Genomic DNA, 17,913 nt, shown 5'->3' on the forward strand with positions numbered 1-17,913 from the left:
TGTGGAATCAGTTCAGTGTTGGGGTGAGTGAAGTTATCCACACTGGTTCAGGAGCCTGATGTGTGGAATCAGTTCAGTGTTGGGGTGAGTGAAGTTATCCACACTGGTTCAGGAGCCTGATGTGTAGAATCAGTTCAGTATTGGGGTGAGTGAAGTTATCCACACTGGTTCAGGAGCCTGATGTGTGGAATCAGTTTCAGAGTTGGGGTGAGTGAAGTTATCCACATTGGTTCAGGAGCCTGATGTGTGGAATCAGTTCAGAGTTGGGGTGAGTGAAGTTATCCACACTGGTTCAGGAGCCTGATGTGTGGAATCAGTTCAGAGTTGGGGTGAGTGAAGTTATCCACACTGGTTCAGGAGCCTGATGTGTGGAATCAGTTCAGAGTTGGGGTAAGTGAAGTTATCCACACTGGCTGGCTGAGGGGTAATAACTGTTCCTGAAGCTGGTGGTGTGGGTCCTGAGGCTCCTGTACCTTCTTCCCAATGGCAGTAGTGAGAAGAGAGCGTGGCCTGGGTGCTGGGGATCCCTGATGAAGGATGGTGCTTTCTTGTAGCAGTACTGCTTGTCAATTTGTTCTCTGTGTGCTGTTTTCTTGTGGGATGACAAAAAAGCAAGTGTGTTTAAAAAAAAGGTTTCCTATCCCAAAACCTTCCCCACCTGCTCCTTTCAAGCATAGAAAATATTTCCTCTCCAATGCCTGACCTGTGAATGCACCCCTCTGCCACCACTCAACCCCCATCTCATATCTTGGCATCTTGCTGGATGAAAAACTTTCTGTCCCAATTACAGTTTTAAAAACTTGGCAAAGGTGCCTTTTGGCAGAAAGGGAAGTATGTTTGTAGTTGTTTTATAAAAGCATCTCTCACTGTGGGGAGGAGCGAAGCCTGTGAGTTAATCTCTGTGGTATTTCATTACTGAGATCCCACAACAAAAAGTCACCTGATCCTATCAGGTACAGTACTCAATGGGTGCGGTTACCAGGAAACTTGAATCTGGGACTGAGAGAGCTTCTGATGAAATGTTTCCTCTGTTTTTTTTCTTTATGTATTTGACCGATGGAGATAATTCCGAAGATGCCTAGCTCAGGTGGTTGACAACTAGTCAGCTGTTTGATAAGTGTGTGAAGGCCAAATGATGACGTCTCCTCATATGGTGATAAGTCATTTGCAAATGGATCGCCAAGATCAGAGTATCTGGCTGAGTTTTCCACTATTTTCTGGTCTCTTTAGAATTCGCTAACCCTCACTGGTGGATTCCACGAGGTTCAAAGCTCAAGTAAATTTATTATCGAAGTACTAGGCCTGCGTTGGTCAGGGGCAACCATGAACACTGCGTCTCAGGTGCCTACATGATACTCAAGCCAGGGCAGTACGATGTGGAGAGCACGCTGTTGCCCCTCTCCACACAGCTGACGAATCCAAAGGAACGGCAGAGACTGGCCCCAACAGCGTTGCAGGAGTTACCAATCAGCATTGAGCTCTTTGTCTTAGGGACTCCAGCTCCGGATTTGTCCCTCGGCGATTCTCCCGAGCCCTTCCCCGTCAGTGGGTGCAGCCACAAGGCAGCAGAGGTGTGAGATTGGAGATTTCCTTCTCCTGGATGAGCTGCCGAGCACGGCTGACGACCCCCATCTGCCCGAAGCAACTGGTTTTAAGGCGCCTATAACACGCCTTTGCCCCTCCTCCTCTCAGTAGAAACTGTTCCGCCGGGCTTAGTAGCCAAACCACGCATGAAGGCCAGGAGCTGGACTTGGTTGTCAGATGCAGGCCATTGGGAGCATTTAATAGGTGGTGGGAGCTTGTCCCACTACCACCCCCGGCTACAACAACCTTAAGAACCTGTCACTATATTACACCACCCTGAGATTCATTTTCTTGCAGGCATTCTCATTAGAACAAAGAATACAAAAGAATCAATAAAAACAATAGTCTATAAATGTCTCACGTTCCTACTTCCGCCATTGGTCCCCCTATTGTCTGTTGTCATGGGACCAATGACCTCACAGCCCATTGAAGAAACACGCAGATCCTCTGCTTTCTAACTGGATGATGCATGTTTCTTTTAATCCAACAGGATTTGTTTCTGTAATGCCCTGGTTAAGATTTGCTATGCTGTAGGTATTTCATTTTAGCAATTTTCTGCAAAAGGAGTGTGTTGCTGGTAGAATGTTTTGGTTTTGGCTGAAGATAAGAAGCCCTGCTGTCCGGCTTAGGAACGTGGTGTCGGCCGCATCAGGGTGGCGCGATCTGGAGAAGGTTTTAGAGAGAGTGGGGCAGAGAGGGTTTTGTATCAGACTGTTTTGGGTCTTTCGGTGGGAACTGTGGAGCAGGACAGCCGGGAAGATGCCTCTGGAAGGACAGTCCCCGTTGTAAGAAGTGCTTTGTGCAGATGAATGGCTCCTGGGTGGGGAGGAGAGAGAGGTTTGAAAATGTGGCGGGTGTTTCTATGCAGAATAAGGGATACGCCCCCGAATACCCAGTTTTCTGACGGTTATGTGCACATTGGATTGGTTTAACCTTTTCCTAAATAACTGTTTGATAAAGCTGAAATTGGTAAATATACCTCCTTTATAATTTTATGCTGGTGTACAATCTGTCATTTCTTGCCGACCATTAATTGAGTGTGGGCAGTATTTACACACTGTTCGCTCAAATCAATGTTTCTTTAATTGGAACTTCACGACGTTCCTGTTCAGTTGAACCCCAGATCATACCGGCCCTGGACGTATATTGCTTATGAAAGGTGACCTTCTCACAGCAGAGCTAGCTACCAAGCATACGAGCCTGGTGAGGAGTTATGTTTCCATTTCCTAATATTTTGATAACCAGTAAACACATGAAGATACAAAAGCTTGAAAAAACTCGCTACCTTTCTATCCCGGTATTATCAGACTCTTGAAAGGACACCTTTACGTTAAACAGCGGACTCTTAATCTCCCAATGTACCTCATCATGGCCCTTGTACCTTGCCTACCTGAGACACACTGGTTAGTGAAACGAACTATTAGCGTAGGATACTGGTGAGCATTGGTTTGATGTTGGGGGTGTTTGCCGAGCCTGGCAATCAGCTTGCAGACATTTCGTTACCAGTCGAGGTGACATCCTCAGTGCGCAGTTGCTGGTCTTTCACTCTGGAGCGTTCATGTTTAACAGGCTGCTTGCCTTGGTCCTGATTGGCTACCGATGTGAATTCAAAGTTGACCTTTGAATTCCATTGGCTTTGATGGTGCCAGTTTCAATATGTTTGTTTAGAAGCGTGGTTCTCTTCTGATAACTCCGCAAACAAGTCACTGAGTCAGGATGTGAGACTAATAAACCGATATACATTTAAAGATCCCTTTTGATTTTTGGATGTAATGAAGAGGAAGGGGGCAGGACTAGGAGTTTGCTCTTCGACTCTCAAGTCAGTTTAGTCATCATCATTATGTGCCATGTCTTATGACATCATCATTATGTGCCATGTCATATGACAGGGATGATCATGGTCTCTCCATGACTATGATTGTTCTTGGCCATTTTTTCCACTGAAGTGGTTTGCCATTGCCTTCTTCTGGGCAGTGTCTTTACAAGACAGGTGACCACCCAGCCATTATCAATACTCTTCAGTGATTGTCTGCCTGGCGTCAATAGTCACATAACCAGGACTTGTGATCTGCAGAAATTCTCTGACGTCTCAGCAATTGTTGGGTGCATAAAGGGAGGATGGGAGGATGAATACAGAGCCCTGATGGAGGACTTTGTCAAATGGTGCGAGCTGAATCATCTGCAGCTCAACGTCAGTAAGACGAATGAGGTGGTGATGGGCTTTAGGAAGACAAAGCTCGCACTGCTCCCTGCTACTATTGATGGTGAGGATGTGGACGTGGTGATGACCTGCAAGTACCTGGGGGTGCACCTGAATGACAGACTTGAGTGGAGCACCAACACAGAAGGGCCAGAGTCGCCTTCACTCCTTGAGGAGACTGAGGTCCTTTGGAGTACGCAGGCCTCTCCTTCACGTTCCACCAGTCTGTTGTCACCAGTTCAATCCTCTATGCGGTGGTGTGCTGGGGCAATGGCAGCAACATGCGGGTGCAAGACGCTTAATAAACTGATTAGAAAGGCTGGCTCTGTTATGGGAGTCAAACTGGACCCACTGGAGGCTCTGGTAGAACAAAGGGCCCTTCGGAAAATACTGGCAATTCGGACAATGTTTCTCGCCCTCTGCATTCCACCTTGGTTGAACAGAGGAGCACTTTTAGTAATAGACTGAGACAACTGTGCTGTTCCGGAGAGTAATTCTTACCTTCAGCTATTAGGCTCTATAATGAGTCAACCTATAACCGGGGAAGTGATGACCCCCCCCCCGTTTGAAGTAACATTTTTTATTCTTTCTTACTTCTCTTCCAATATTTGTATATCTGTGCACTTGTAATGCTACTGTGACGGTAATTTGTTTTGGGTTCAATAAAGTATCTATTTATCTATCAATCACGTGGCCCTGATTAGGAGGGGTGGGGGGGACAGATAAGCAGGTGCTACACTTTGCTCAAGGGTGACCTGCAGACTACCAGAGGAATGAGCGCCTTACACTCCCTTTGGTAGAGATATATCTCCACCCTGACACCCCTAGTTTAGTAAGACGTCCATTGGACATGGTGACCTAATCTTATCCTTAATACTGCTGCGCTCTAACTTTCTACAAAGCATTCCTTGAGGACTGAAAGGTTGTTAGAATGAGTCTGATTATATTAAATGACTCCACCTCTCCAGGCCCCCCGGGGCAGAGAGTTCCAAAGATTCACCAAATTCCTTCTCATAGTCTTAATTGGGTAGTCCACCTACTGTGAAACCACATGGAAGGCAAATGCGATGTTAGCCTTCATTTCAAGACAAAAGCAGGAAAGCAATGCCAGGGACCACTCAGACCACGTTTGGGGAGAGCTGCTTTGAGCCCCTGTATGTGTTGACATCGGAGGGGGCCAAGAGGAGAATGAAAGGAGGAACACTTGGGTCTAGACTCGCTGGAGTTTAGAAGAACAAGGTGCGGGGAATCTTGTGGAAAGCTACCGAATGTTGAAAGTCTTAGAAAGAGGACGTCCTTTTAGAACAGACATGACTAGGAATTCTTTAGTGGTGAATTTGTGGAATTCATTGCCACAGACAGACGTGGAAGCCAAGTCATTTGGTATATTTAAAGTAGAGATTGACAGGTTCTCGATTAGTCAGAGTGCCAAAGCTAACAGGCAGAAGACAGGAGAATGGGGTTGAGAGGGATGATAAATCAGCCAGGATGGGATGGCAGAGCTGAACTGAAGGACCCGAAATGGCCTAATTCTGCTCCATCTTATTCTCTTAAAAAAAACCCAGGGATTTAAGATATTCTCCCCTCTAGGAGAAACAGTGAGATCACCTCTTGCTCTTCTAAATTCCAGTGACCAAGGGAGTTCAAAGTACATTGCTCTGTCTAATGGAGCGAGTGCACTGCTTTAAGAAGGTGACTCACCTTCACGCTCCTGAGCAATTAGGGGATGGGCAAGAACAGACTAGTTTCGTAAGAAACTGGAGAGAACATTGAGAAAAGTACCGTGCAGAATGGAGCAGTGAGCTGAACTGGCCCAACCCCCAACTCGGGCCCTGACACCCTGACTTTTTCTTTCTGGCCTGGTGCCTAAACTGTCAGCCAAACATTGCGTTCAGTCACCTCGACAGGCTCTGGGGCCTGGGCCCGTCCTTTCCAGTTCAGCCTAGCACTTAAATCATCGTCCAAACATTGGGTTCAGTCACCTCGACAGGCTCTGGGGCCTGGGCCCGTCCTTTCCAGTTCGGCCTAGCACTTAAATCATCGTCCAAACATTGGGTTCAGTCACCTCGACAGGCTCTGGGGCCTGGGCCCGTCCTTTCCAGTTCAGCCTAGCACTTAAATCATCGTCCAAATATTGGGTTCAGTCGCCTTGATACGTCTTGGGGCCTGGGCCTGTCCTTTCCAGTTCGACCGAGCACTTAAATCATCGTCCAAACATTGGGTTCAGTCGCCTTGATACGTCTTGGGGCCTGGGCCTGTCCTTTCCAGTTCAGCCTAGCACTTAAATCATCGTCCAAACATTGGGTTTAGTCATTGGCCCCACTGCCCGTTACCTGACCTTCCGACCACAATCGCCCACGTCATACAAAAGGCACATAATGATTATGATTATGTAAGGGCCACAATGAGGAAGAATACAAGGACCTAAAGTTCATCTTCATTGTAAGGAAAGTCCATTCAAGAGTCTGATAATAACAGGATAGAAGCTGCCCTTCAGCCTGGTGGCACCGTTTATTTTTGCTTTCAATGGTTTTCAGACATTGCTAATTGAATTAATTTGCCCAACTTTTTTTTTTAATGGCATAATGTGGCTTCTTACATCGCCAGGTAGATTTCCAACTTGTAAAAATTCTGGAACAGTCCTGGCTTGTTTTATCTGCTAACTGCGAAGTGGAGTGGAGTGCACAGTCACGTGAACGCTTTAAAGCGTTCGGTAGATCAGGGTTCATTAAAACCGCTGTCTTGTAAGGAGTTTGTACGTTCTCCCCGTGACTGCGCTGGTTTCCTCCGCGTGCTCCGGCTTCCTCCCACAGTCCAAGGGCGTAGGTTTAAGCCATACATGAGAGTAGTTGGACGCGAGGCCTCGTTGGGCTGGAACGGCCTGTCACCGCGCTGTGTCTCTATCTGGTATTGGTCTGTGGCGTAAAAAAAAGTTTGGGAACCCGCGCTCTAAATAAATAAACAAATGAAGGATCAGAAGCTGATCTGATGGGCCGAACGGCCCAGTTCAGCTCCTACGCCTGGCTTTACAGTCGGGGTTCAATTCCCGCCACTGTCTGTACGCTCTCCCCGTGACTGCTGTTTCCTCCGGGTGCTCCGGTTTCCCTCCCACGGTCTGATGACCTAGGGGTTAGGGTTAGTAAGTTGTGGGCACGCTGTGTTGATGGTGGCAGTGAGCTGACCCTCACAGGCTGTGTCCAGCACATCTCGGACCGTGTTGATCATTACCCACAAACTACACATTTCACTGTAAGATTCTGTGTACCTTTGATAAGTAAAAATAATCAGTCTTGAGGACCAATTCCTAACGTGGGTGAACTATATACATTGTTGGATGGCAGGACAGGGTCTCGGCGTCTGGGTTAATTGTCCAGCGAACAGCTCCGGTGGTGATTTCTGCTTTACGTACTTGGCGAGTTTTATCTTCTGTTTGGGAAACAAGCTACAAGTCATTGCTCTTGCCTCCTGGCTTAAAATATCAGCGGGTAAACCTGTCTGACTGGTTTGGGAGAGTGTGCGTGTGAGCATGTCTGTATCCCCTATCTTCCCTCTCCACAGGCCAGACACAGTCTGTGATGGCATAAAACATCGACTTCTCTGACTTCCAGCAATTCCTCCCTCCCCTGTCTCTCAGTTTCCATCCTCTATCCTTGCTTCTCTCTTGCCCCTTCTCATCTATCCATCACCTCCCTCTTGTCCCATTGTCCACTGCCCTCTCCAGTCAGATTCCTCCTCCTGCAGTGCGGCCTGCTCTACGCTGGTGAAACTCGTAAACCGGGGGGACTGCCTTGTCAGGGACTACTGGTCCATTTGCCAAAAGCAGAATTTCCTGGCGGCCAACCGCTTTAATCATCATCACCATTCCTGCTCCGACGTGCCCGACCACGGCCTCCTCTTTTGCCACATTGAGACCACTCTCGGGGTAAGGTGGAGCAACATCTCACAACAGTCAACGTTTCAGGCTGTCGGGACCGGAAAGGAAGCGGGCAGAGGCCAGGAAGGAGTAGAAGTTTGATAGGTGACAGGCCAGATGAGGTGAGGGGGACGGTAGGGAGGGGAGATGAAGTGGGAAGCTAGGAGGTGGATGGCTGCAGAGGCAAAGGGCTGAAGGTTGATGAATCTGATAGGAGAGGAGAGTGGACCATGGGAGAAGATGGAGGAGGGGAGCCAGAGGGAGTTGAAGGGCAGGTGAGGACAAGAACCCTGTATTTAAAAAGAATTGTTGAAGGTCAAAGGTGCAGCTGGAAATGCTACTGCAGGGCTTGGGTGGTGGGGTGGAGATGCACCTCCTCAAAGGAGGTGTAAGACACTCCTTCCCTCTGCTAGCCCACAGGTTACCCTCGGGGTTAGCCCACCTCCCCACACCACCCCCACTGATCAGGGTCACGTGAACCCATGGGAGCAGGTGGTGGATGGTCGTTACGAGCAGCCGGTGCAGATCACAAGTCCTGGTTATGTGACCACTGACGCCAGGCAGACAATCTCTGAAGAGTATTGATAATGGCCGGGGGAGTCACCCGTCTGGGTAAAGACACTGTCCAGAAGGCGGCAATGGCAAACCACTCCTGCCAAGAAGAAACCATGGTCATGGGAAGACCATGATCGCCAACGTCATACGACATGGCACATAATGAACGAATGGACTGGTAGGGTTACTGACAGCTCCTACACTCAGAATCGGCCATTCAGCCCATCTACTCCATGTTCAGTTGAAACTCCTCCCATTTTCATCATCGGGGGTTCCCAACCTGGCGTCCACGGGCCCCTCGGTTAATCGTTAAAAAAGGTTGGCAACCCCTGATCTAAAATCCATCAGGATAACGCACCCTACCCTTTAATGCCTCTGTCTAGGGGGAAGATGGGAGGTGACTCGATGGAGGTTGTACAAGATGATAAGGGGCAGAAAGGGCAAGGGCGCAGAGGTTAGCATGACGCCCTTACAGCTCAGGGTCTTCCGGAGTCATCGTAAGGAGTTTAAACGTTCTCCCCATGACCATGTGGGTTTCCTCCGGGTGCTCCAGTTTCCTCCCACAGTCCCGGTTAGTAGGTTAATCGGTCATTGTAAATTGTCCCATGATTAGGTGAGGGTTAAATCAGGGGATTACTGGGACGAGCGGCCATCGGGCTGGAAGAGCCTATTCCACGTCGTATCTCGAAATAAAACTGAACGAGATCATAAGTTCTGTAAAATTGGTGAGGGTCGACAGGGACTTGGACGGATTTCCTTGGCCTCCTGAGGAAGTGGAGGCTTTCCGATCGGTGCTGAGGACGTCAGCAATGGCTTGCTTTTCCTCACAGGGGCTTTGTAGTGATTGGCAAAGACCGAGTTTGTGATCTCTCTCCAGTGCTTTAGGTGCGTGTTGTACAGATATCTCTGCTTCACGTACAGGGAGCGCAGATCACTGCCAGGTGTTTGGTAACTGATGTGATGTACTAACTTGGATAATTCCCCCATAACAATATATATTTATCTTGCATCTCTAACACTGCACAATATCCTCTGGCATTCACAATTACCACATAAATTAAAACTTGAGGTTTAGACGTGGAAGATTTTATCTGGACAAAAGTTTGCTAAACAGGTTTTAAGGAATACCTTTATATGTTGAGGGAGTGGTTAGTGTGACGTTACTACAGCTCGGAGTACAGAGTTCAAATCTGGCGTCATTTATAAGGAGTCTTTGTACGCCCTCCCCGTGGAATATGTGAATTTTCCCCTGGTTCTCGATTTTCTCCCACAGTCCAAAAACGTACTGGGTAGGTTAATTAGTCATTATAGATTGTCCTGCGATTAGGTTAGGGTTTAAATGAGGGTTGTCAGGGGTTGCTGGAGCTGGAACGGCTAGGGCCAACTCCGCAGCGTCTCTATATAAAACAAATTCTGTTCTCAGGTGACCAGTGTTTGTACATCCTATGACAGTGTTGAAGGTGGTGGGAAATTTCAAAAAAAACTCTCGTGAGGCTCCCCAAAATATGACTGGTAGTTCCCACCGACCAGGACCTTGTCCTGCGTACTGAGAGTTGGGCTGAGGGGAGTGTGGGGGGTCAGATTTCATATCATCGGCAAATGTCATGAAATTTGTTTAGCGGCGGCAGTAATAATAAAAACTGTAATTTACAGTGAGTGTAAAAAAAGTTAAAATAAATAAATAGTGCAAAAAGTGAAAACAAAAAAGTAGTGAGGAAGTGTTCATGGGTTCAATGTCCATTCAGAAATCGGATGGCAGAGGGGAAGAAGCTGTTCCTGAATCGTTGAGTGTGTGTCTTCAGGCTTCTGTACCTCCTCCCTGATGGTAGCAATGAGAAGAGGGCATGTCCTGGGTGATGGGGGTCCTTTTTGAGGCATTGTTCCTTGAAGATGTCCTGGCTACTGGGGAGGCTGGTGCCCGTGATGGAGCTGACTGAATTGGGCAGCACCAGAATCAGGTTTAATATCACTGACGTTTGTCAGGAAATTTGCGGCGGTAGCACAGTGCAAGACATAAAAACTCAAGTTACGTAAAATAAATAATAGTGAAAAAGACAAATACTGAAACAGGGCAACACACACAAAATGTTGGAGGAACTCAGCAGGTCAGGCAGCGTCTACAGAGGGGAATGAACAGTCGATGTTTCAGGCCAACACCGTTTACTTGGACCTAATGAAGGGTCTCGGCTCAAAAAGTCAACTGTTTATTCCTTTCCATGGATGCTGCCTGACCTGCTGAGTTCCTCCAGCATTTTGTGGGTGTTGCTCTGGATTTCCAGCATCTGCAGAATCTCTTGTGTTCATGGATCTGTTTTGAAACCTGATGGTGTAGGGCAAGAAGCTGTTCCTAAATCACTGGGTGTGGGTCCTCAGGCTCCTGTACCTCCCTCCCCGATGTTAGTAGTGTGAAATGGAAATGTTCCAGATGGCAAGGGTCTTTAATGATGGATGTCATCTTCTTGACTGGTGGCGGGGTGGAGATATGTCTCTACCAAAGGAGGTGTAAGACATTCTTTCACTCTGCTAGCCTGCAGGTCACCCTTGGGCAAGGTGTAGCACCTCCTTAGCCCCCGATCAGGGTCACGGGAAGCCATGGGAGCAGGTGGTGGATGGTCGTATGAGCAGCCGGTGCAGATCACAAGTCCTGGTTATGTGACCACTGACACCAGGCAGACAATCTCTGAAGAGTATTGATAATGGCCGGGGTCACCCGTCTTGTAAAGACACTGCCCAGAAGAAGGCAATGGTAAACCACTTCTGTGGGAAAGTTTTCCGAGAACGATCACGGCCATGGAAAGACCATGATCACCCACGTCATTGGACATGGCACACGACGACGATGATGATGATCTTCTTGGGGCACTGCCCGTGAAGGTGTCCACAATGCGGGGGAGAATTGTGCCTGTGATGGAGCTGACCGAGTCTCTACCCTTCTGCAACCTCTCACAACCCTGTGCATTGGAGCATCCATGCTGGGCAACCAGTCAGAACGCTCTCCACTATACACCTGCAGAAATTTGCAAGAGTCATAGGAAGGCACAACTCATAAACAGGCCCTTCGGCCCATCTAGTCCATGCCGAAGTGCACCAGGACCATAACCCTCCATACTCCTACCATCCTTGTACCTATCCAAACTTCTCTTAAACATTGAAATTGAGCTCACATGCACCACTTGTGCTGGCAGCTCGTTCCACGTTCTCGTGTTTCTCTTAAACATTTTACCTTTCACCATTAACCCATGACCTCTGGTTGTAGTGCCACTGAAAAAGCCTGCTTGCATTTACCCCTCGTGATTTTGTATGCCTCTATCAAATCTCCTCTCAGTCTTCTATGTTCCAGGGAATAAAGTTCTTACCTATTCAATCTTTCCTTATAACTCTAGGTTTCCAGATCCTTGTACTCTTTCAATCTTTCCTGTAGGTAGGTGACCAAAACTGCACACAATACTCCAAATTAGGCCTCACCAATGTCTCATACAACTTCAACAGAACCTCCCATCTTCCATACTCAATACTTTGAATTATGAAGGCCAAGGTGCCAAAAGCTTTCTTTACAACCCAATCTACCTGTGATGCCATTTTTAGTGAGTTATGGACCCGTATTCCCAGATTGCACCACTATTCACGGTGTAAGACCAACCCTGGCTGGTCTTGGATGACATACCAAAAACAACAGTGGGGGTAGATGAGAAAGGCCTTTCGGTCCATTATATGTTTAATGCAAGCCCATTCTCTTGTCTGTTGCAGTGAAGGAGTGGAGGATGGTTTGGAGATCTCAGCCTCCTGGTACACATGTGGGTTCGTGCTGACTACAATTTGATGGCTGAGCTTGGCTTGTGTTTGACTCTCGAGGTGAGGTGATGAGAGGGGAAAGGCTTCCCGCTTATCTTCCACGCCGACGGGGAGCAGGGAGGACTGAGAAGGGGGTTAGGGCATTCAGTGAATTCTGTCTGCACTCTAGTTGGGCCCGTGAGAGGTACCACATGGAACGGGACAGCGAGGCACCTTGAAGTTGTTTGGGATTCCAAGGAAAGGCAGAAACCTGGTGCAGGGGATCAGAAACGTCACTAAACCTCACGAGCAGACGCCACTCACATCTCTAGTGACCTGGGATCAGTCCTGACCTCTGCTGCTCTTACGTTCACCCTATGATCTTGTGCCAAAAGCATGTGGGTTGCTGGGCTAATAATTACTGCCTGTGATAGGGAGTATCTTGGGGGGGGTGGGGTGGGGGGAAGAGAAATTAATGAGAATCTGGGGAGGGTTAGCACAGGTCGGTGGGCCAAAGGGCCTGTGTCTCGATTGCTGCTCCAGATGCCCATGCAAACCTGAGACATCAAGGACGCGATGGCTGTCCACAACAGCTGCCGGTGTTGACCTCAGTACCCAAGGTTTAGGTAGAGAGGTTGTCTCCTGCTGAGGAAATTTTGTAAGAACAATCGTGGTGATGGAAAGGCTACGAATGGCCACGCCATACGACACAGCACGTAATGACGACGATGATGGTGGTACTGCTGGAGGTCTCCAATAAAATATATTCACTTGGAAAAGCAAGGGGAGGTTTAAAGCCACGCGCAGTACTTTGAATATAGTTTCACTTGTACAATTGATTTTAAACACCTCTACAAGATCACCTTTCAATCATCTATGCTCTAGTGAATACAATCGTAGCCTGCCCAACCTCTGTCCCTCAAACTCAGGTGACATCCTCAGAAATCTCTCCTGCAATGTAGAGTTCAAAGTAAATTTATTATCAACAGACTACACACTACTGTGAGATTCATTTTCTTGCAGGCATTTACAGGGGAAAAGCAAAATAGAATTTGTGAAGAACTATGCAGTAACAAACACCCATCGTACAAAAGAAGTCAAGCTGTTCACATTTGTGGGTTTGACCCAGACTGTGTTGGTCGTTGACACATTTCACTGCATGTTTCAGTGCACATGTGACAAATAAAGCTATTCTCTTGCAACACACACAAAATGCTAACTCAGCAGGCCAGGCAGCATCTACGGAAAACAGTACAGTCCACATTTCGGGCCGAGACCTTTCGGTAGGACAATTTTTCCCACAGGAGCTGCCTGACCTGCTGAGCTCCTCCAGCATTGTGTGTGTGTGTGTGTGTGTGTGCGTGTTGCTCGGATTTCCAGCATCTGCAGATTTTCTCGTTTGGGAAAGCTAATCTGTTACCTCATGTAATAACACTGAGAAAAGACCATGAGGTATTCTGGGATGGGGGTCCCATGATCTGGCAGATAAGGTCCAGCTGCCGAAAGGAGTGCTCATTCTGCCGCAGTGGGCCGCTCCCAGCAGGCCCTGTGGATGAGGGATGGTGTGTGGGGCTCTACTGGCCCAACTTCCCACGATGGAGGGGCTTGGCTGGTATTCAAGACCGCATTTGGAATATTGTGAGGGAAAGATGTGCTGGCACTGTGGAGAGGTCCGGAGGAGGTTCGTAAGAATTATCCTTGAAAGGCTTAACACATGGAGAGTGTTTGAAGCCTTTGGGCCTGTACTCGCTGGAGTTCAGAGGGATGACTATCGGCCCAGAAGCAGCAAACACTCTCCATATCAGTACCTAACGAATACTAAAAGTTCTGGATCAAGTGGATATGGAGCAGATGTTGCTAATAGTGGGAGAGTCTAGGATCAGAGGGGACAGCCTCAGAATAAAGGGACATCCCCTTAGAACTGAGATGAGGAGGAATTTCTCCAGCCAGAAGATGGTGAATCTGAGGAACGTGTTGGCACAGAGGGCTGTGGAGGCCAAGTCACTGGTGTATTTAAGGCAGAGATTGATAGGTTCTCCATTGGTGAGGGATTTAAGGTTTACTGGGAAAAGGCAGGAAAATGGGGGTGAGGGAAGAAAAGATCAGGCATCGTTGAATTGCAGAGCAGAATCGATGGGTTCACTGGGAGTACCGTGAGCAGTTTTGGGCCCCTTACCTTAAAAAAAAGGATGTGATGTCATTGGAGTCTATAGGAGGATAATGAAACTGATTCCGGAAATGAAAGGGTTATAATATGAAGCGTGCTTGTTGGCTCTGGGCCTGTACTCGCTGGAATTTAGAAGAGTGGTGGGGGGGGGGGGGGGGGAAGGAGGCGGGGATGAAGCCTATCGAATATTGAAAGACCTCGATAGAGTGGATGTGGAGAGGATGTTTCCTATAGTGGGGGAGTCTAGGACCAGAGGACACAGACAGAGTGGATGTGGAGAGGATGTTTCCTATAGTGGGGGAGTCTAGGACCAGAGGACACAGATAGAGTGGATGTGGAGAGGATGTTTCCTATAGTGGGGGAGTCTAGGACCAGTGGACACAGATAGAGTGGATGTGGAGAGGATGTTTCCTATAGTGGGGGAGTCTAGGACCAGTGGACACAGATAGAGTGGATGTGGAGAGGATGTTTCCTATAGTGGGGGAGTCTAGGACCAGAGGATACAGATAGAGTGGATGTGGAGAGGAAGTTTCCTATAGTGGGGGAGTCTAGGACCAGTGGACACAGATAGAGTGGATGTGGAGAGGAAGTTTCCCATGGTGGGGGAGTCTAAGACCAGAGGACACAGCCTCAGAATAAAGGACATTCATTTAGAACGGAGATAAGGGGGGTTTCTTTAGGCAGAGGGTGAAGAACCTGTGGAATTTGTTGTCACAGGCGGCTGTGGAGGCCAAATATTTAAGGCAGAGGTTGATAGATTCTTGATTGGTCCGGGCATGAAGGAATACGGGGAGAAGGCAGGAGACTGGGGCTGAGCGGGACCATGATGAAATGGCCTAACAGCATGTGGAAATTTGAGAAGTTATGACTCTTGCTGAGGCCTGACTGTCGCTCTCTTGCTTCCTACAGCCAAGCACCCGGAGATTAAGTCTCTGATGGGCCCAGATCCCCACCTGAAGTGGATAGTCACGGTGATGGTGCTCTTTCAGATTGCCTCCTGTTACCTGGTGAGGGACTTGCCCTGGAAGTGGCTGCTGTTCTGGGCGTACGTGCTGGGGGGCAGCGTCAACCACTCCCTGACCCTGGCCATCCACGACATCTCCCACAACGTGGCCTTCGGCAACAAGGATGCCAAGTGGAACCGCTGGTTCGCCATCTTCGCCAACCTGCCCATCGGCATGCCCTACTCCGCCTCCTTCAAGAAGTACCACATAGACCACCACCGGTACCTGGGGGGAGAGGGACTCGACGTCGACGTGCCCACCGACTTCGAGGCCTGCTTCTTCCGCACCCCGGCCCGCAAGGTCCTCTGGCTGATCGTTCAGCCGCTGCTCTACATCCTGAGGCCCCTCTACGTCAACCCCAAGCCCGTCACCCAGATGGAGGTGGTCAACGCCATCATCCAGCTGAGTTACGACCTGGTCATCTACCAGATCTGGGGCCTGAAGCCGGTGTTCTACATGCTGGCCAGCTCTATGCTCGGGATGGGCCTGCACCCCATCTCCGGGCATTTCATCGCCGAACACTACATGTTCCTGAAGGGATACGAGACCTACTCCTACTACGGACCCCTCAACTGGATAACCTTCAACGTGGGTTACCACATGGAGCACCACGACTTCCCCAGTATTCCCGGCAGCAAACTGCCCCAGGTAACTGTCCGCCTCAAGGAATCCTTCCCCTCCACGCACCTCTGCTCCTTTTTAGACCCATCGAGCCTGCTCCCTCCCAAACTCACTCTCCTGTCTTCTTACTAATAAAGACTGTGTCAACCTTCGCTTTAAATACACCCAATGACTTGCTTTCCACAGCCACCAGTGGCAATGAATTCCACAGAGTCACCACCATCTGGCTAAAGAAATTCCTCCTCGTCTCTGTTCTGAAGGGGCGTCCTTGTATTCTGAGGCTGTGCCCTCTGGTCCTAGACTTCCCCACCATCCCCTCCATATCTAGGATACATCACGGTAACCCTTCCGGTCCAATATGCCCCTGCTGCCCAGTTACATGCACAAGACCTCCTAACCTGTACCCCTTTGGGATGTGGGAGGAAACCCACATGGTTATAGGGAGAACATACAAACTCCTTACAGACCGCGGCAGAAATGAACCTGGGTTGCAGGCGCTGTAATGGCGTAAAACTGAACACTAAGGTACCACACCACTCCAAAATCTTTGTCCCTGGGGCTGGGAAGGATCTGTAAATGGGGACGTTGTTTTCAGTATGGGTGGTCACTACTATCGCACGGATTAAGCTTCCTTCTGATGGCCGTGCATCAGGAATTCTCTGCCCCAGTTAGGGACCCGGGCTCGAGCTTGACCTTGGGTGCTCTGCAGAGGCAAGTGAACAGTCGGCGCTTAGGCTGCAGGAATCTAGTGTGAAAAATAAAGGGGGGGGGGGGTTAGGAGAAGGGTGGGACAGGTGGGTCCAGGTGAGGAGAGGCTGATCGACAGCTGGAGTCACGCAGGAGGGAGGCGTGGAGATAGTGACGGGCTGGGATTTGAAAGGTAGAGGTGACACGTGTTTCTTCTGGGTGCTCCGGTTTCCTCCCACGGTCCAAAGCAGTACCGGTTAAGTAGGTTAATTGGTCATTTTGGAAATTGTCCTGCGACTAGGCTAGGGTTAAATCTGGGGCAGCGAGCTGGTGTGGTCCGTTGGGAGGGCCTGTTCTGAACGGAATCTCAATAAATTAATAAATACGAAGGAGAATGGAAGACAAAAAGCCCAATAAATTGCTAAACAATCCTATAAAACACAACGAACAAGAAACTCAAAACATGCGGTCTGTACACCAACGGTATCTACACCAAGTGACAGCCTGTGAGAGGGGGGCGGTGGGCAGATGGGAACAGTGGAGGGAGAGGATCGGAGATCTTGTGGGGGAGAGCAAACGCCCTGGGAAGAAGGGGACGTGTGAGAGCCTGGGGTAGGTCAGGGGGACAGAGGAGGGAGGTTCGATGTTCACGCTGTATAGACCACCCGGGGGGGGGGGGGGGGTGGAATTCAAGGCATCGTTCCTCTAGACTGCGTCGGGCCTCACCTCTGTAGTGGACGCAAAATCGTGCGCTCTCCCGTCGGTAACCCCAAATCCCATCCCGTTTCAGGTGAAGAAGATGGCCCCGGAGTTTTACGAGAACCTGCCCCAGCACAATTCTTGGTTGAGAGTCTTGTGGGACTTCATATTCTGCGACGACCTGGGGCCTTTCTCCCGCGTCAAGCGGAACTGCAAGCTGGTGAAGGATGAGTGAAGCCCGCTCGCTGCTGAATGCACAGTCTTCCCCTGTAAAGCCTCAATAAAACCGCTTTGGTAACCTGCGACTGGTCACCGCTTTCTGTAGAGCAGGGGCAGCCCCACCCCACAGCACATCACCACACCTGTACTTTGTGTGCAAAACTAGGGAGAGGGGAATGTTTACCTTGAGTCTTTCTGCCAGGAATACCTGCAGATAGGGTACGGTACCGGTGGGGACGGGTCCGTCGCTGTGTGACACCGGGGTACGGTACCGGCGGGGACGGGTCCGTCGCTGTGTGACACCGGGGTACGGTACTGGTGGGGACGGGTCTGTCACTGTGTGACACCGGGGTACGGTACCGGCGGGGACGGGTCCGTCGCTGTGTGACACCGGGGTACTGGTACCGGCGGGGACGGGTCTGTCACTGTGTGACACCGGGGTACGGTACCGGCGGGGACGGGTCCGTCGCTGTGTGACACCGGGGTACGGTAC

The 17,913-nt window shown here is 49.4% G+C and overlaps 1 protein-coding gene across 2 annotated transcripts in view; it reads left to right on the forward strand.

The window, feature by feature from the left end:
• The window catches only part of LOC140716548 (sphingolipid delta(4)-desaturase/C4-monooxygenase DES2-like), a 31,258-nt gene extending 13,755 nt beyond the window's left edge, over nucleotides 1-17,503 (forward strand). Inside the window, exons 2-4 of one of the 2 annotated variants that reach the window (XM_073029365.1) lie at nucleotides 12,000-12,104; nucleotides 15,100-15,842; nucleotides 17,293-17,503. In XM_073029365.1, coding sequence (XP_072885466.1) covers nucleotides 15,126-15,842; nucleotides 17,293-17,436 — 861 coding nt within the window. In that variant the 5' untranslated portion in view covers nucleotides 12,000-12,104; nucleotides 15,100-15,125 and the 3' untranslated portion in view covers nucleotides 17,437-17,503. The remainder of the gene's footprint in view (nucleotides 1-11,999; nucleotides 12,105-15,099; nucleotides 15,843-17,292) is intronic. The other variant, XM_073029364.1, reaches the window with a different exon arrangement.
• The last annotated feature ends 410 nt before the right edge of the window (nucleotides 17,504-17,913 follow it).

Source organism: Hemitrygon akajei, chromosome 25, assembly GCF_048418815.1.
Source record: "Hemitrygon akajei chromosome 25, sHemAka1.3, whole genome shotgun sequence".
Lineage (NCBI taxonomy): Eukaryota > Metazoa > Chordata > Chondrichthyes > Myliobatiformes > Dasyatidae > Hemitrygon > Hemitrygon akajei.